A 19,553-nucleotide genomic window follows, 5' to 3' on the forward strand; every position below is an offset into this window, starting at 1 on the left:
CCTGAACCTTGGGAATATTCTGGAAAGACTACGCACCGGGGAGGCTGGGAGGTCATCAAAAGTTACTTCAGTTGGAGTTGGCCGTATTAGCCCAATGGGTAAGTGTGTTGCATGCATGGCGGCAGACTGACTGGATTTGAATCCTGGCTTCACCATCACTAGTTCTGTGAACCTGGGCATGTTTCTTCCCTTCTCTGTACCTCGGTTTCTGTATCCGTAAAGTGGGGATAATAATATCATCTACCTCATAGGGTTGTTTTAAAGATAAAATGAGTGAGTACTTGTGAAGTGTGTAGAGGGGTGTCTGCCCAGTCTATATTTGCTATTATTGCTGCTGGTATAGTTAGTATCCTTTGGAGTCATAATTGGGGTTTGCGTCAGTGTGAAGGAAGTGTGTTGGAAAGTCTTCATAAATTATGAAAGGCTACGCAGCCTTGAAGGCTTGGTCCCTCTCAAGGCAAGAGGGAGCTAGAGGGAGGAACTCAGAAGGCTCTTGGGGAGAGCTGACTGGAAGCAAGTTTCGGGCGCCATCTTTGCATATGCCCTGGTGGCGAACTTCCATCCGGCCTCGTTCGCTGAATGAAGCTAAACGTGAGCCGTGGGTCTTCCCCTCTGCCCAGAACTGCGCATTCCCTGGGCAGCCCCTACCCGCTACCTGCCATGTGGCGGGCCCTGGGTAAGCCGCCCTACGGAGGGTGGCCGTAGGTTGAGGTCCCCTGGTCCTTGCTGTTCCGGCTGACCGCGGGCACGCGCAGCCGCGCACGCACTCCTGCCGCTCACGCGGGCTGGCGTGCTCACACGACGCATGCGCCTCGGGTCTCTGCAGTCACACAGGCGGCTGCCTATGGAACTCAAGGCATTTTATTCAAACGTCTCGGTTCCTTCTGCATTTGCATATTCTGGGTGCCAGCTGGTAAACGAGAATGAATTTTAATACGACAGAAACTGCCGTTCGGCTCCAAACCACCGTCTGGGCCACAGACTTTATTTTTAACCCGGGAGTGACAGCGGCCACCTGGCCACACAGTGACAGGACGATCACCCCGCTCCCATGGCCTCCCCTGAGCAGCCTCCCCTCCGAGAAGCTGACTGCGAGGCTGTGTTTTCCTTTTGTATGCTGGCCGAGGAAAGCCGCCGGAAGGGCCGTCACCCGGCCTGACAGTTTTCCCACCGCGTGAAGACTGGCTGACAAAGGCCAAAACTGAAAATGTCAGTGAGAACAAACAATATTTCAAAAGAGCCTTGTGCAGTTCCCTCCTTGCTGTCCTCCTCCTTCATCAGCCAGGCATTGTGTGAGCTGCTGAAGGACACCCCCAAAAGGAACGAATCACGGAAAAACATGCGCTCTCCAGGCCACTCAGTACTGATGCTTTTAAAATGCACCCACATGCTAAGGACACAAAAAGAGAAGCAACTGATGGAGGCTTCTGTCTTATCGAAGCTCCCTTTCTTGCTTCTTCTTTTAGTATTTTCAGAGGCGAGGAAGATCATACAGAAGTTTGACAGTTCTCTCATCATCTTATTTTGTAAATCATCAGACACCGCTTCCTGGTGGTTAGAACTGCTTCCTGCTCGGAAAGGAGAAAGCGGTTGTTGTTGATTCAGCTCACCAACAACAGCCGTGTGTTTGTCCTTCTATGGCCCTTGTTTTGGAGCGCTTCTCCCCTTTAGAGCCGATCTCGCTCTAATGACCTGGAAGGATCCCAGGTCCACAGCAAAGTGGTTTGGAGGGTGGGTTTCAGTGCTATGCAGACCCGAGATGGGATTCCAACTCTGCCATTGGCTGACTTGGGGAAATTGTTTAATTTTTCTGAGCTTCAGTTTCTTTGCCTATAAATAACACATACACACATGCATACATTCGCTGCTTGGCATTCGTGGAAGATGGGGTTCCAGAGAACCCCAGAGGTGCTGGGGACCCAAGGACATTGCAGTAACAGGCCTCCCCGCCCCTGGCTATCAGCTCAGAACTGAGGAACAAAGCAGCTGAGATTCAGGAAATCAACTACAGGTTCTAGATAGAAGTGCTCACTTCCTGGGGCAACTCATTTTTCTGAGCTTCAGTTTTCTCATTGATTCATAAGCAGGATCTTCTGACTTTCTCTCGACCTGCCCCAGTGAGGGATAGAGTCAGTTAAAGGCAGTTTTGTCTGAATCCAGAGCTGGCTTCTAACTACCAACATGGTGCCCGGCCTGGCTCATGGTCCACCATATGGTAGGCCCAGCAGAAACGTCAGTGAGCTTCTTTGTCGGCCAAGGACTGCACTTGAGGCTCAAGGATGTGGTCAGGAGAAATCACACTCCTCCAGGACGGTTTCAATGACATCACCTTTCCATGTTGGAGTTCACTGGAGTGCCAACTAGGGATGATAACACAGCCCCAGAAAAAGGAGTTTTCTATTAATGGTTTAGAAGCCTTGTGAGATGGTTTCATAGAATCAGGTAGAAGCAGATAATTCTTCAGCTCCTTATTGAGATTTTAGATTCATGTCTGCAAAATTCACAGGAGCCCTTGGATTAAATCATGCTTTAGCCAGTTGATAGCTATTAGGCTTCGTTTTAAATGCCATTAACTCTTGGGAGCCAACCACTGATCTTGGCTCTCTCTGTCAATATGTGGAAGGTGTGTTTTGTAGGAAATTTTAAGGAACCATTTATTCATTCAGTAAATATTTATTGAACATCTACTGTCCGTCACACTGTTGTAAGAATTAGAGAAACCAAATAAACAGGTAAAGGGTCCTTGCTTTTCTTGGAGCTTCTATGACAGGAAGGGCAGACGGATAATAATTGAATGCACAAATAAATAAACAAGTTGTTGTGGGGATACCAAAGCAGGGCAAGTGAGGGAGATGCGTGGGTTGGGTAACAGTGTTCAGGGAAGGCCTCTAAGAGGGAGTGACGTGGAGCTAAAACACAAAACGTGATGATCTGAGAACAGAACATTCTAGACAGAGGGCATGGTAGATAATATGTTCTAAGGCAGCAAAGAGCTCAGAATGTCCAAAGGAACTGAAGGCAAGTTTATGCCTGGAGCAGAGTGAGCTGCTGAGGGTTCAAGAGGGAGATAGGAGCCAGCTCCTGTAGGTCTTGTCAGCCATGAAGAGGACATTTATTCTGGGTGCAACCAGAAGCATTAGAGTTTACAAGGGAGGGAGGGATATCACATGATTGTGGGAAAATGCTCATGGTATAAGATAAAGTAGAAAAAAGGATGCCCAAATCTAAAACTGTACATTTAGTATTAACTATATAAGTACAAAAGTATACACACACACACACACACACACATTCAGAAAACTGAAAGAAGATAAAACAAAATATTTCAAGTGTTGGCAGTAGTGATAACCTTGCTTTTCCTTCATTATTTCCCTGAATTTTGTCAGTTTTCTACAAGTTGTATTACTTTAAGAATCAGAAAAAAGTCATATGCTTTTAAAAAACTTGTTTGTAGGGATGCCTGGGTGGCTCAGTCAGTTAAATGTCTGCCTTCAACTCAGGTCATGATCCCAGGGTCCTAGGATCGAGCTCCACATAGGGCTCTCTGCTCTGTAGGAAATCTGCTTCCCCCTCTCCCTCTGTCTGCCACTCCCCCTGCTTGTGCGCTTGCTCTCTCTTTTTCTCTCTCTCTCTGTTAAAGAAATAAACAAAATCTTAAAAAAAAATGTTTGTTTGTAGAGTACCCAATGGAGACAATGCCAGAGTGATGCTCCTTTACTGTGTCTTAGCTCAGAGTTGAGCTTAGTGTGTGGTGCTTTGGAATGCTGGAGTGAATGTTGAAGGCTCTGGCCAGTGGAGACATTCTGTTTTGTTCTTTTCTTTTCTTTTTTTAAAGATTTATTTATTTATACCTTTTTAAAAAATTAACATACACTGTATTATTAGCCCCAGGGGCTGTTTTTGTTTTTAATGAATTTACCCTCAGACAGACTTCTTAACCCTTCCCAAATAAGTTATGCAAAAGCATGTACCATTTCTGTTTCATCCCACAGATTTGAATATAACCTGCCGATATGCAGGTGTGTTCCACGTGGAGAAGAACGGTCGTTACAGCATCTCCAGGACGGAGGCTCCTGACCTCTGCAAGGCTTTCAACAGCAGCCTGCCCACCATGGACCAGATGGAGAAAGCCCTGAGCATTGGGTTTGAGACCTGCAGGTAGGAGGAGGAAAGCTGGGGGTGGGGCGTTGGGGCGGGGCCTAGGCCTCAGAGGCTCCTCTCTGACAGCTGATGGATGGTTGCCTGAAGGGTGGGCCCCACCTATCAATTTGGCCAAGTCAACCTGGAACCTGTAGGACAACAGGAATTTAAAGCTGGCTAAAGACACCTTCGTGAATCATAGTGGGGTTGCCCAGAGGAGGCCATTAAGGGTCAGCAGCTGGAATCCTCTTGCCTAAAGTGCTTCCACAGCGCTCTCCCAGCTTTGAAGCAGCGTGCAGTATCATTGTCGGAACCACAAGAAAACATAAACCAAATAACAGTGTTTAAAATAAATATGAGCCTGTGGAGTCTTGGCTGAGCAGACTTGGCTCAAAGCAGCGTTTTCGAACAACTCCCTCTCTCTGTCTCTCTGTCTCTCGTGTGTTTGTTTCTCTTCTGTGTTGCTCTGGCTTGACCAGAAATAAAAGGACATGAAAATTATTAAGATGTGTTATTCTAAGTGAGAGGGAAGTGGTCAGAGGGACACAGGAGACCTCCTGAGAGACCTTGCATGGGACATCACAGAGCTCCCTGGACTCCAGCTCATGCCATGCTGCTCAGGGCGCTCACAGCAGGCAGTGGCCCTGTGTGTTTGAATTTCTGCTGACCCTGTGGTGAGCGGGAGACACCAAGAGCTAGTAGTGGTGACAGCCACGGCAAAGTGGTTTGGTTGGTTTGTTTTCACTAGAAGAGCTCTGGGTAATCCGAACAACTGCTCTGAAGTTTCCAGCCTGCCAGCAGCTCCCCCCTGTTTTTACAGTGTAATGTCATTAGATAAAGTGGTTCCCCTTCCTCTTAAACACACATGCACACATGCAAACACAGGCTGCTCTTTCAAAGTCAAGTCGGGGAAGGCTTTATTCAGACCATGAAATATAATGTCAACGTGCCTACCCTGGCCCTTGCTTGCAGAGGATGCACACACATCAGGAGGGGCAGCGGGGTCCCTCTTCCTGAAAACGGAAAGATAAATCTTTACTCCCACATGGCACTGAGAAGGTAGCCACTAGCCCCATGTGGCAATTTGCACTAAATGACAAAGAAAATTCAGCTTTGGTTCTTCGGTGACACTGTTGACATTTGGTTGCTCCACAAGCCCCAGGTGATGAGCGGCTGCCAGATTGGAGGGCATAGATTCTAGACAGAACATTTCCATTCCTGCAGAACGTTCTACTCAGCGGTACTGCTCTGAAAAAAAGGGCCGACGTGCACGCACATCTGCGTGCATTCAGAGCTAGGTCTGGGAGAACCCGAGAGCAGCAGAGGGAGAAGCTCTGTCCGCTGCTCCCAAGGCGGGCCAGGGAGCAGATCCATGCATCCCCTTCCCAAGGCTAATTGTTTAAATATGGCCCTGACTCGGCCAGTAGCCTAAGAAAGTAGACTTACTAGACTGAATCTGGGTTGTGAAATACAGACAAGACATACTTAGGAAACACAGAAATGTTCCCATCTGCTGAAAGCAAGGGGATTTCTGCAGACTCCCACGGGCTAAGCTCTGCGCACTTAGAGGTGGGACGCACCCTGCTGTCCACTTGCCCACGTCCCCTCTATCCTTGGACTGCACCTGGCATTGATCTGATTTCTGCACTTTATGGATGAAGCAACTGAAGCTTGCAGACATGCCAGAGCTCACCCAGGGCCATGTCGCTTGCACCAGGAGGGGTCCAGAGGCTAATTCCGCTTCATCTGAGCCCAGGGCAAGAATTTCATGACCCTCCCGAGGGACTAAGGGCGAGGGGGAGACAGAAGCACGATGTGTGGATTTGCTGAGCGTTTCTTTCCTCCCTGTGAACAGCAACTTGCTGGGGCAGGATATACACATATATAAATTTTAATATCCCAACTCACATGTGGTGGGACATCTACAAGGGGCGGTTGGCTTGTGGTGGCAACAACTGGGGCATAACTTAAAAAGGGAATGTAGATTCTAGAATGTCAGTGTGACACAGATCTCCCAGTGTGATGTGGGCGGGGTGGGGAGTAGGCTCACCAGAGTGTTGCCATTAAAAAAAAAAAAGAAAGAAAGAAAAAGAAAAACGGTGCCAAAGAAATCTATCCTTCCACCCATAGCGGGTATTAAGTGTTGCAAAACGCATTTCCATAATTTCACTCAGGCGCTGTGAATCAGATCTCTGCCATAAGACAGGTGGCTGAGACTTATAGGCTCGGATAAAACCCTAGCAGCCACTCTCTTCTGTCTGCCCCACCCTGATTAGTAGCATTTCCCAGATAGATGGAAACTTATTAACATTTAATTGCTCTCTCTCTCTCCCCACCAAACTAAGGAGTCTTTGGAGAAACCAGTCTGTCCTTTCAGAGGAGGAATTAGTCATGCAAGCTACAGTTGCGACATGGACCCGATGGGTTCTGTGTGCTTAGAAATTTCAAACTCACAGCCATTTCCGTGGGTCTTGCAGGATGATGAACTGTGAACTGTTACCTCTGGTAGCAAAGATTAAAAAGGCGAGACCGCCATGCATTTTAGCCAGCATTGCATTTTCAGAAACTTGCTGGATTTAGCTTGGTCCTCTCTACCGTACCCCTGCCACCAACCCCTTCACCGCACATATCTTATTTTTGGAGGCATTTTATATCCAGGAGAGATTGTGCAGTGAGTGAGTACTTAGCTTCCGAGATGCGGACTGAAGAGGCTGGGTGCTCTCTGCTGTACCCCACGGGGCCTCAGTCTCCATCATGCTCCCAGAAACATCTTAGTGAGGGCAGAGGGGGCTTACGCACTTCTCTGACTGAGCTGCCTCTGGAAAATTCCTGAGCTAAATGAGGCACCGCTATCTACTTACTTAATCACTATTACTCCATTTTAATGACAGTCAGTTTACTTCCACTGGCAATGAAATTATGCCTGGGATGCTCATGAAGAAAATATACTGTGTTCTAGCATATAAACAAGGCTTCGTGTTTATAGCAATGGAGTCAGGAGGGAGGGAATCACAGGGAAAGGTGACACAAAAAAGGAAGAGTAGAGGATGGGAAATAGGCAGGTCTGACCTGTGTGGACTGAAAGGAAGAGCCACCTAGCCCTAGCTTATGGGAACTGGTCGTCTGATGTATTTTCTGGAAAATATGAAGGCGATAGAGAGCCAGAGTGGATCCTACCTCAGTGACTCAGGCTTTCCTCCACATGTTCAAACTGACTTGACACTGCTGCCCACATAATTTATTTGAAAGCAGTTTTCTTCTCCTAGAGCACCTGGCTGCCTCAGTCAGTAGAGTGTGTGACTCTTGATCTCAGGGTTGCGAGTCTCAGCCCCACATTGGGTGTAGAGATTATTTAAATAAAACTTTTTTATTTTTAAAAAGTCAGTTTTTTCTTCCATGAATCTTTTTTTTTTTCTTTTAAAGCTCTTTACAGAGCTCTAAATAAAATCACCTTGCTTCCCTCAGTGTTGATCCCTTTCCTTCTCTTTCTTGGCTGTTGTTTCTGGATTTCACGTAACCAGTTGTTGAAACCTGTATGATCCCCAGAGGTGAACCGAATGACCCCGGGTGCTGTGTGAGATGTCATCTGATGACACGTCACACAGTCCCCATCGCAGCCTTGCAGGGAGATAACCTCTCGCTTTCATTTTGCAGGTACGGGTTCATAGAAGGGCATGTGGTGATCCCCCGTATCCACCCCAACTCCATCTGTGCGGCCAACAACACAGGGGTGTACATCCTCACATCCAACACCTCCCAGTATGACACGTACTGCTTCAATGCCTCAGGTTGGTTCCAAGGGGATGGTCTTGTGTCTGGGGTGGCCTTGGACACACATCAGTCTTGGCTTAAGTAGGGAGTCATACAGCTTCCATTCACACAATGGATGCTCATTGAATATCTCCACAGCCGCAGCAGAGACAGGCTTCCTCTCTCCGGAGTGCTTACTTGCAAGGCAGGGAGGCTGACAGGAAAGAGAGAAAGAGTCAATACCTCATACGAAGTCAAAAAGTGATGAGTGCTATAAAAAAGAAAGCCGAAGAAGAGGGTTCTGAGTGCTAGGGAAGCTTTTCTCTGAGAAGGTGGCCTGCGAGGGTGCCTGTGAGGAGGTCCATTTGACAGAGAGCCCCAACTGGTGTCAGGGAGAACAGCCATGGGCAGAGAGGACAGCAGTGCCAAGCCAGGCATGGGGGAGCACTGCAACTTATTCTGAGGACACCGAGGAGGCCAGGGTGGATAAAGCCCAGTGATCAGAAGGGGGAATGCTGAGGAATGACGTCAAGAGACGTAAGCAGGGTCCGGGTCCCATAGGGCCTTGTAGGCCATGGTAGAGTGTGGATTTTATTCTCAGTGGGATGGGAAGTCACTGCAGGGTTTTGAATCAGGAAGTGACATGAACCTAATGATGGTATTGGGGTACAAGCCAAATGGCTTGGTTTAGAAGTATTTATTCTATGTTGGGCCTGGAGAGAAAGCTGGGAGGATGTATGTACGGTAGGCCTTTGACCTTCTTGAGTTTCCTTTCCCAACAATTGAGAGCCTTGACAACCAGAGAACAAGAAAACCAAGTTAAGATGTGTGTGCTTTACTGCAGGCCTGGCCACTCTGCCTGTCAGAGGGACTTGCTTCCAACCACTGCCCTAGAAACTCATGTTTATTAGTCTAATTCAGGCTCCAGCAGAATTCAAGAATTCTCCACGTTGTGTATCTTCAGGGTCTCTTGAGAAGGGTCAAACACACAAATGTCAAGCTTTTGAATGCCAACAATCAAATGTTGTTTGACTACTTCCTTCTCAAACTGGGGCTTCTGTTCCTCAGGAAGGTCTGAGATTTTGTGAAGGGAAGACGGAACCATGAGGTAAATTCGATACGTCTTCCTGGCATATCTGTTTTCCTTAGAGTTGGGAAGGAGGGTGTTAAATTAGCTGAAGAGTGGTTAAAGAATATTGTATGAGACAAACACAGATGTTATTCAGTGATGACTTAAGGCATTGTTTGCATGAGAAAAACACAGATATCACATGTGGGAGAGTATGAAATCTGCACGGGGTTTTCAGTGCAAGTGGTAGGCATCAAAGTAATTGCTAGATTACGTCAGTAGCTTTCGGCTCTGCCGGCCACCCACTGTGGCATGAGAAGTAGGGATGGAAGTGGGAATTCAGAAGAGAAATCTAGAGATTAGGGGAAAGAGAAAGTTTCAGAGTTGATAGTTGAAATGGTGTGTTTTGAAGCCAATACATTATGTCAAATATAGGCAAGTCCCTAAACCTCTGGGGGGACGCTCACAAAAAAGAGAAGAAAACTGTAGATTATTTCTTATTCCCTGGTATATGAGCAAGGAATGCAAATGGAGTTTAGCCAAAAAGAGGAGAGTCCCCATGAGGCAAAATGGTGCATGGCCCCCACCCAGTTCCCGTACCCATATACCTAGAATGTCTGTTCTAAGGACACAATATTGAGGAAAACCACATGCAAATAAAGGAGAAGTAGACACAGAGCAGCATGGGGTCTCAATAGCTTATCTTAGTGCCAGAGGTTAGAGGGGGGATTTGGGAAGACTTTGTGTTTTAGAGGAAGGGGCTGGTCACATGAGACTGGGCTAGTGTGGGACGCACACTCGAGAGTGGGTACTACCCCTTTCTTCCCCCACTGAATCTTGTTGAGGACATGGACACAATAAATTATGTTGTTGCGAATCCACATTGTCTCCCCTGTTTTAAAAAGTTAGTATCACTTCCTAGAAAGAACTTTAACTCAAAAAACTAGAAGCTCCCACCGTTTTACCAGGAATGGCAACCATGTGGACAAGTTACTACTGAGACTTGTCTCCCTGCCCCTTAGTTTTCCCTGCAGGATTGGGTCTAGCCTCAGAGAAGGAAGTGAACCCTCCTGATTAACTTTCCTCTTCTTTGCGGGGAGGTGTTAAAGCAGCTGAAAAGCTGAAGAATTTCCGGGGGGTGTGTTCATACCCAAATGTCTGTCTTAAAGTAGTTTAAGGAGAAGATTTTTTCCTTTTCTTTTATCCAAGTTTACTTAATGGATATAGACTGCTTTTATAAGTTTTTCTTTAAGTCTTAAAAAGAGTATTTTTGGATCAACTATATGCCATCAGGACTCTGCTGGGCAAGTAGGGTGAGAAAGAACCAGCAGCCACATTTTTTGTCTTGGGAGGTAACCTCATTGAAATGATGAAACAAAAGAATGAAGAAGCTGGAGAAGAGTGTTTATCTAAGGATAAATAAATTCTGAATGTCATGGTGATGAGAGAGGTGCTAAGCGAACTATGGATCTGGATAACCTTCTGTTCTAGGCAGAGCATCCCATCGGAAAGGTCCAACTGAGAGTTGCAGGCAGGTGGTCAAGACCCAATGATGTGACCCCCTCCAAACCCTTTTGGTCTACAGGGACCAGACCAGCACAATCTTAGCAGATAGGTTCCATATGCTTTCAGTTTCAGCAGTATTTTTGTAAAACATAGCCTGTGGTTTATAGACGAAAATAAGGCAGACTGTGGAAAGGCCCCATGATTTTTATTTTGATTGCCTTATATCTCAGGCCCTGGTGACTTCTGTGTTAAGAGCCCAGAGAACTGGCTTGAATTAGTTCATTTTTGGAGTTTGCCTCCAGTAAAATGCCTCATTCTTTTTTGAAGGTAGAATTTAGAAGATGTTACATTTATTTGTCTACTCATTTGCTCATTTACTCGACAAATATTTATTGGATATCTAGAATGTATCAGGCGTTGAGGAAGATGTCTTTCTATCTGGCACTGAGTCACTGGCTAGACTGAGTAATTAACATTGCTCCCAGCTATTTTGGGGCAATAGAAGCACTGTTTAGAGGTGCAGCCCACCAGGAAGCCCGCCCCAGAGTCTTTCTAACAATTCCTTAGGTTCAGGAAAATCTCACGAAGCCCTATGCTCCCAGCAGTGCTGTGTTCATTAAACATTAAATCATTAAAATAAAAGATTGTCAGTGAGGCCCTGCTGTCTGACATGGGAGCATGAATGTATTAATTGCACAATTGGGTCACCATTCATCATATTGTGCTTGCCAGGTTTGGTGTTCTTTTTAAAAGTTAAGGGGAACTGGAGCATGAAGAAGGTCCATTTGAACAAATGCTCTAATGATTTCCAAAACTGTCTTAGTGTTTTTTACATTGTATCCCATTCTATCACAACCTAACCCTTAGAAATTTCTTCCCAGGGCACTACTGTTGCCTGAATTCGGGGAAAGTGGTTCCACCCCTGCCATGAAGAAGTCATAATCCAAGTCTGTTTCGGGGCCTGTGCGACATAAAGTATCAGAAGCTTCTCATGGGTCAGGCGGGTTTCTGGTGGTATTACCAGAGCAGACAGTGTAGATACTCTTCACGATCTCCCAGGGAGGCTATCTGCCCTGCTTTTCAAATGAGGAAATTATTGGGAACACTTTTTGAAAACTGTAAAAATCTAAAGAAATATTAATTGTTATTGTTGTCCATGACCTTGTGGATTCCTTAAAAGTAGAAACAGGAACATGTTCATCTTTTTTGCTCCTTTTTATTTTAATCTGTTTCATGAGTAATGCTTAAAATGAATAAATGAACTGATATATCTTAAACTTTTTAAAACAGAGTTTCTTATGGCATTTCCATTCATGGTTCATCTAAACATTTCTTGACCTGTTCATCACTGTAGACCATTTTGGGGGGGTGGTTAACATCTTAGGTATGTTTTCTGCAAGCATGGGCCTGTGGGAATTATATCGATACTTCCTCTTTCATTCATTCGACAAGTATTTGTCGAGTGTCTTTCTGACCCCGTCATACATAAATGTTCTGGCCAAGATAAATAAGGTCACTAATTATCACTACTCAACTTCTATAGCTCTTTGGAGGTGAGGGGGTTGGGTAGCAGGGGTTAGGGGTTGAGAGATGTGCCATGAACAGCCATCATGTAAAATGAACAAGATAATGTGAGGCAGCAGTAAGTCAGAAGGAGAACTGTAAGCAAAGATGTGATGGTGATATGTGTGGGGGATTGGTAAGGGGCTGGTTGAGATTGGTTGGTGAGGAGAGGACTTACTGAGGAGGTGACTTTCTCTGAGACTCTCTTCTGGGATGTCTTTTACTTAGCCTTTGCAAGAATGGCTTTTCTTAAGACCTGGTTTTCTCCAGGTGAATAAATCTGCCGGTTGTTTTCACAATGGGTCAAAGAAATAGGCAGGTCAAGGGACATGCCCTTTATCTGTAGGAAAGAAGCTTCTGGGACCTGGAAGCAACAAAGCCCTGTTTTGTTGAACTGATGTTTCTGTCCAATGTTATGAGGACCTCGCGATTTATGACAGAACACCTAAAATGCTTGTGGTAACAGCCTTCCTTGTGATAGCAGTCTGCTGACCTGCCTCCATCCATCCATCCATCCATTCATTCATTCATCCATTGATCCATCCATCCCTTTCTCCCTTCCTCTTTGACAAGAAGCAACATTGAGAGAAATCAGTCTAAGAAATAAGTTGCCATCTTGTGCACAGACACAGAAGTGCATGCACATACATGCACACACACGGTATAAAAGTTATCATCCACACGGGCGCCTGGGTGGCTCAGTGGGTTAAAGCCTCTGCCTTCAACTCAGGTCATGATCCCAGGGTCCTGGGATCGAGCCCCGCATCGGGCTCTCTGCTCGGCGGATAGCCTGCTTCCCTCTCTCTCTGCCTGCCTCTCTGCCTACTTGTGATCTCTGTCTGTGAAATAAATAAATAAAATCTTAAAAAAAAAAAAGTTATCATCCACAAATGGATCCATTCTCCCTGCAAAGCCAAGCCAGTTGAAAGCTCTCTGAGTGTTTAGATCTCAATACAAGGTCTAGTTACCAAATAGAGCTTTAATAAAACCCCATCCTGACTAATAGAAGTAGACATCAGTTTTGCTCCTATGTTTTTAAAGTTCTTATGGTTTTTCTCTTTGCTGCTCCACAGCTCCACCCGAAGAAGATTGTACATCGGTCACACACTTGCCCAATGCCTTTGAAGGACCAATTACCATAAGTACGTATCTCTTCTGACTTCAGTGGGGTGTTCCCATTCTTGGGAAGGGGATCAGGTCTACTTTCTGTGTTTCATATTTGAGTAGAAGAGCAGTCATTTTCCCAAGGCGAGGGACATTGGGTGTGATTCACTGTCCCTTCCCCTTTTCCTACAGTGGCTTGAAACTGCTATTCCGTTGACCCCAACACATTGTTCCTCAAATTGCAGTCATTTGAAAACTGCTTTCACCTTTTTGGGCACCTCTGTGTACACAGCACAGTCATTTACTTGATATTTTTCACTTAATTGGCCTATTCTTTTCCGCTTTAAATGAGTTTATTTAAAAAAAAAAAAAATAAAAGCCTGCAGCGGTGCCTGGGTGGCACAGTTGGTTGAGTGTCTGACTCTTGATTTCAGCTCAGGTCATGATCTCGGGGTTGTGGGATCGAGCCCTATGTCAGGCTCCATGATCAGCGGGGAGTCTGCTTGGGATTCTCTCTCCTTCTCTGCCCCTATTGCTCATGCTCGCTCTCTCTCTCTCTCTCTCAAATAAATAAATCTTCAAAAAATAAAACAAAATAAAATAAACCAACAATCCCCTACAAATGGAAAACAAAACCCCCAGTCATAAGCAGAGGGTATGCTTAAAAATACACTTACATGTAGGACAAATTAAATAGTCTTCTTAAATTCTAGCTGCTTGAAGGTTCTGAGTCTGAGCCATGTTCTCTTTCATGGGGAGGGATTAATAAGGGCGAGGGGGAGATGCATTCCAGCCCCCTAAATTTTCTGTTTGATTGATTATTTGTGTACTGGAAGAGAATTCTAATTTAACTCTAATTCTAATTCTAATTCTAATTTCAACATTATTTATACCACATCCACCTAAAATCATCTTGATGATCCCAAGATGTAGGCGTCTGGCAGTATATGAGAACAAAAATCTCAACCAAAATTTTCAAAGAGGTCAACTTATTAACCCTGATCTTATGGCCTCTGAACCTCACTTTTTTTGAGAAGTATCATAATGTTGAGGAGGCCTGACTTCTGCCTCCTAAGAGACAGACCCCTTCCTGTGCAAGGGAACAGAGGTGGCAGGCGACAGAAGGATGAGAATCATCATGGCCACGCAAATCCAGCCCTGTACCGTTAGGCCAAAAATTGTCCCCAACCCGTGCCTCATGGAAAGGGAGGCTCACAAGTTCAGATGTGCTGTCTCAGTCAGGCTTGGTTTGAATCCTAGTCCCTTGCCACCTGGGTGATCTCAAAGGAATGACTGTCTCTCTGAGCCTCAGTTTTCTCATCTGGATATTGGAAAACCTGTGAGATTTGAAATGAAAATGAAGAAAAGTAGTATGTCCAATGCATGTCAGGACCATAGTCATGTTCAATAAACTTCCCATTTCCTTGGTCCCCAGCAATACCTTTCAAAGTCCAGATCTGTAGAAATTTGGTCAGATATTTTTTAATCAGATCTACATCTGGAGAGATTATCAGAGTGTTTGAGATTTTGCAATTTTTTTTAAGATTTATTTATTTATTTGAGAGAGAGAAAATAAGTGAGGGGAGGGACAGAGGGAAAGAGTCTCAAGCGGAACCCCCAACCCCCACCACTGAGCACAGAGCCCATGTGGGGCTCGATCTCATGACCCTGAGATCATGATCTGAGCCAAAACTGACCGAGCCACGTAGGCACCCTTGCGATATTTTCTAATGTATGTTTTACTAATAGTTCTACTTGGGCAAGCCAGATAGGTTAACAAAAGGAACATTTTGTCCAGTGCAATATAGCAGAGGATAATTTTAGCTAAATGCACACTTATACGGTGAGTGGCCCAGACTTGAAGGCAGCAAATCCTCTCAGGGAGGAGCAAAGAATGAATTTGCTTTGCTTTTCCTTCACCTGTCCATTCTAGACATTTCCTTGTTTAAATCAAAGATTCTGATCTTTATATACCTCCGTGCCTCTTAATTTCAAGACTGAATCTCACGGAGGATGGGCGGAGGCTCAGTCATCATTTAGGCATGCTGATTTCTTAGCCAGAGAAGGGGTTCACGTAGACTGACAAAATTTGCTCCTTAGAAGAAAAGCCTCTTTCTTCATGGATGTGCAAATATATATTCCTTGTTGAGACTGCTAACCTCTTCATGTCCTACTTCCAATCCTTTCTGGAAGTAGATGGAATTAACAGCAACAGATTTTATATGTACTTGGAAGGGAGAAAAGGAACCAGTGGGAGAACTATCATTTATTGAGACCAAGTCAATATAGGATCCTGTGCTAAGCACTTCACATACCACGTATCATATAGGGCTCAGAGCAAAGGGGAGTAGCATCCTCATTTTACCAATGACAAATCTGAAGCTCAGTACCAGCTTTGTCTAAGGGCACACACAGCTGAGATTCAAACATGGGGACTTCCAAACACACCCTCATTCCCCCTCCCCATTTCCAGCAGGTGCAGGTGGGCAGGGGAGGGTAGACTTTCTTAGAGCATCCCCTGCTCCCTGCCCCCCTGACTAGATAGGTAGTTAGGTGTTGTTTTGCTTGATAATGAAGAAAAATAGCTTTGAAGTCACTGTCTTATGTGACAACCCACAGTCTTTCCTATACTCAGCAAACGTCAGCTGCCAAGTTCTGAAAGTGCCTTCTCTTTCCCCCAGCCATTGTCAACCGCGATGGCACCCGCTACAGCCAGACAGGGGAATACAGAACGAACCCTGAAGACATCAACCCCAGCACCCCCGCTGACGATGACGTGAGCAGTGGCTCCTCCAGCGAGAGGAGCACTTCAGGAGGCTACGTCTTCCACACCCTCCTTCCAACTGTGTACCCGACCCAGGACCAAGATAGTACCGGGGTGTCTGACAACCCAGAGAATACCCCCATTACCAGTAAGGAGAATGAATCACTGTGCTTTCCCGTGGTAATTTGTTTACAAAACCGGCTCTGAGCTTCCTGGGTGATCAGCATTCCCTTGTGTGTTGATTGTCTCCTGTCTCTAGAAGTTGGGGACACCATTTGGGGAAGGGGGTATTATGGTAACCTGTAGTCATTGCCTGCTACTGTCTGCAGTGTTTTGTTTTGTTTTGTTTTGTTTCCATCTTCTTCTCTGTTTTGCTTACCTTGGGGTAAGAAGCGCCATACTGGAAGATTTTTTAGAAGACTTTCTTGTTCTTTGGTCCCAGGGATGTGGTGACAATTCAGGCATGCTACAGAAGCTGTTTTTATGTTTACATGTTTCCTTCTTGTTCTTTCCCACCTTTGGATAAGATTGTTCTCATAATGTTGGGATCCTAACAGATGCATACCATCCCATCTACTTTTTTCATCTTAACTCTATGTTTTTATGTTTTAACTTGATTTATGCAGTATTATTGATGGTGCGATATTCTGTCCTATTCGTCCATGATTTACTAAACAATTCCTTTGGTTTCAGTCTAAGGAAGCATATCTAAAGGAGTTACCTGATCAAACTCAACCCACTTAAAAGTTGTCTCCTTGCAGCCTCTAGGGGAAAGCTGTTAATACTTGCGTGGTAACGTGGATAATTCATTACCTGGGGACTGTGAGAGTGGAAATATGGCAACATTGCATTCGATTTCTTTGGGGTTTTGTCCTTTGTGCTCCACTGTCCTTGGAAAGTGTTTGCATCTCCCTCTGGCCTCCTTCTTTGCTTTCCACTTTACTTTTTCCCTGTGGTTTAAGACGGGTTTCCAGATTGGCTGCATTCCTTCTGTGGAGGATTATTCGAACTGAAGTAGGATATCCACGTTTTGGGCAACTTTCCTCTTATGGTGTGGATTTTCTTTTGTCCAGGCTTTTGCTCTTGTGGGGCAGGACTCTGCTCTCCCAAGGGTGTGGCTGACATTCACTGGTTTGGGAATGCGCTGCATAGGGCCTTTTTCTGTGCCTTGTCACCCAGAACTCAGGGTGACCTTCAGAGCACTATGATTTAGCCAAAGGCTACTTGCTCAACAGTGTTTTAAATTTCTGTGAGCAGCTTGCTAAGGATGGGGGAGCAGTACCAATGGGCCCGAAGTCTGGTCATTCTCTGCAGATCCTTTGAAGCATTTTCAGGAAGCAGACATTCTCAAATGGCTGATGCCTTCCCAGACTACTGGCTCTCTGGAGATTGCGTCACCTCGTTTCCTGTGGTCCCATGGACAAACTTTCTGGAGAGGAGCTTCTGCAAACCCAGTAGGCCCTGCTGCTGGGGGCTGGCTGCCCCTGAGTTCCCTGCCCTGTTAAAGTAACCATGCAGAAGGCTCCTATCATCAGAGCATGCAATTTTGTCAGATGTTGGCAAACGTAACAATTAGTGGTCTCAGCGAGAGGCAGATTGAGTCTACTCCAAAGTACTAGTTCCCACCAAAGAAGAAAATCGTGGCAAAATATACCTTTGAGGAACTAGGTGAAATTCACATTGAAGTCATTATTAGTCTATATCAAACAGTGAGTATTACACATGTACTTTAGAAAGGCAACAAGGACATTTAATGAATAGTCCGCACATCTTTTAGGGATTGCACATTTCCTGCCCAAGTTAGGTAGTCAGCATACTTATTTTGAGGACCTACTATGTACCTGTTCTAATGCTGGGGGATCCAGTGGTAAGTACCATTAGAAAGTAATACGGAAGGGAAATAAGGACCAATATTTGCCAAATGTTAACCAATATTTGAGGTCTTCTCTGTGCCTTTGCCCTAGTTACTGGGGGCCCACAGTTGGACTGACATTTGTGGAGCCCATCCACTGTTCAGAAACCAAGGAGAAGGAGTGCTTTGAGATTTCACGAAAGCATAGTTCAGGATTTGGGTTGAGAAAAGAATCTTGCTTTCCTCTTTTCAAAGCACTTAGCTAAGTTTCTCTTAGTAGTTTGGGAACAGAGAGACTCACTGGTCCAAAAGAGTGAGTCCAGGGCCAACCTGAGAGTCACCGAAGTGCTAAAACATCTAAATGGCCAGTGGCAGCTCCAGATAAATCCATGCATGCAAAGAAGAGTGTCCAAGAAAAAAAAAATCAGGTGGAAACTTGAAAGCAACCCATGGCATACTAGAAAAGATTACCACTGGTAAATTCCTGAATAGACCCCAGTTTCTGAGCCCAGTGTAGAGATTCCCAAAGCTTCATGACTGTTGGACTAAAAGGTGGGTCTTGGTGGAGAGGAGTGATTGCAAGTCCTCCCTAATGCATGCAGAAGGACAGATGTCAAGAGGAGGACAGAGAAGTGCATCTTTAGTTTGGCAGCTCATTCCTTCCGTAAGGGTCCTTGGTGGGTGGCAATAGGGAAAGCCAATAAGAACAACCACCTGGGTAGGTTTTGGCTTCCAGCAGGCTTTTTATTATAAATGTTATTTTTGGAAGAGACTTTCTGGGGGCATGTCATCAGCCTCTTTTTTATTGGTGATCTGGAATTCTCTGGAATCCAGAAACGTACACTATTCAGGAAGCAGAGACTCCTACCTTGGAACGCTCCATTTCCTTGTCTTCTGGGTGTCAAAGAAATATATACATATATATTTTTGGTCTGGCATCACCTACGTGGGTGGGGAAAATTGGAAACTCTGCTGGCTAGACAGTAGATTCTTCCATTTTCCCCAAATCTCATATGACTCCTTTTGGGAAAGTAGAAATAACTCCTATTTCTGTCTTGCTCTTGTATGTTTACTTCCTGTTGGTCTCTTCTTGGCCTTCTATAGGGCGAAGGTGGCAGGAACTCTGTAATAAAGTTTCTGAGGGCAGAATGGGTGCCTGAGAATTTTTCAGGGGGGATGCTCAGGTGGATCTGGAGACATTGTTGGTGAAATTGGCTCCTGTGTCTCGTCTCTATTCTTTGCCAGTGTGTCCTTGGCTAGCACAGAACATACTGCAAAGGTTATTGACATTTGGTGAATATAGGGTCAAAGTTTTTAACCTGGTGTTCATGGACCTCCAGTAGGCTCAATGATGGGCCCTAAGGCATTCAAGAACCTGAAATAATATACAGAATTTTGAGAATGTGTATGTGTCACATCACTCTTTTGAGGACAGAAGTCATAACTTAGATCAGATTTTCAAAGGGAGGTAGAGCTCAAAATGGCTTTTAAAAACCTCAGCTTGTTTAGGTGTTGGTCCTGATGACCTTTGCTATTCTTCCGCAGGGAAACATTCTGGACCCAAGTCCTACTTGAGAGGCAAATGGGAGATTTCAAGTTGCAAAATATCACTGATTGTCCTTTCTCAAATTTGAATAGTGTCCAGAATTTCTCTGGCTTGGGCAGTTTTGTTTCTTTGTTGGAAACACATTCCAAATTAAGAATTACAAGTGACGGAAGGTTATAGAGGGAGACTTGACAAAGCTTTATCTGATTTCGTCGTTTTGAACACACACCCTTTGCAAGGTTCCTGCTCAAGCATCAAG

At 45.2% G+C, this 19,553-nt stretch overlaps 1 protein-coding gene and 1 long non-coding RNA gene across 18 annotated transcripts in view; one reads left to right on the forward strand and one right to left on the reverse strand.

Annotated features, from left to right (window-relative positions):
• CD44 (CD44 molecule (Indian blood group)) overlaps positions 1 to 19,553 on the forward strand; it is an 84,060-nt gene that overhangs the window by 30,240 nt on the left and 34,267 nt on the right. For all 17 annotated transcript variants that reach the window (XM_032840975.1, XM_032840976.1, XM_032840977.1 and 14 more), the window contains exons 2-5: positions 3,993 to 4,158; positions 7,795 to 7,928; positions 13,102 to 13,170; positions 15,814 to 16,044. In XM_032840975.1, coding sequence (XP_032696866.1) covers positions 3,993 to 4,158; positions 7,795 to 7,928; positions 13,102 to 13,170; positions 15,814 to 16,044 — 600 coding nt within the window. The remainder of the gene's footprint in view (positions 1 to 3,992; positions 4,159 to 7,794; positions 7,929 to 13,101; positions 13,171 to 15,813; positions 16,045 to 19,553) is intronic.
• LOC116857114 lies at positions 5,100 to 6,069 on the reverse strand. Its single transcript, XR_004380697.1, has 3 exons — positions 6,049 to 6,069; positions 5,765 to 5,925; positions 5,100 to 5,153 (listed from the first exon to the last, which is right to left on the reverse strand). It is a non-coding gene; the product is annotated as an uncharacterized LOC116857114 (long non-coding RNA).

Source organism: Lontra canadensis, unplaced genomic scaffold (assembly GCF_010015895.1).
Source record: "Lontra canadensis isolate GAN:19392208 unplaced genomic scaffold, GSC_riverotter_1.0 scaffold118, whole genome shotgun sequence".
Classification (NCBI taxonomy): Eukaryota; Metazoa; Chordata; class Mammalia; order Carnivora; family Mustelidae; genus Lontra; species Lontra canadensis.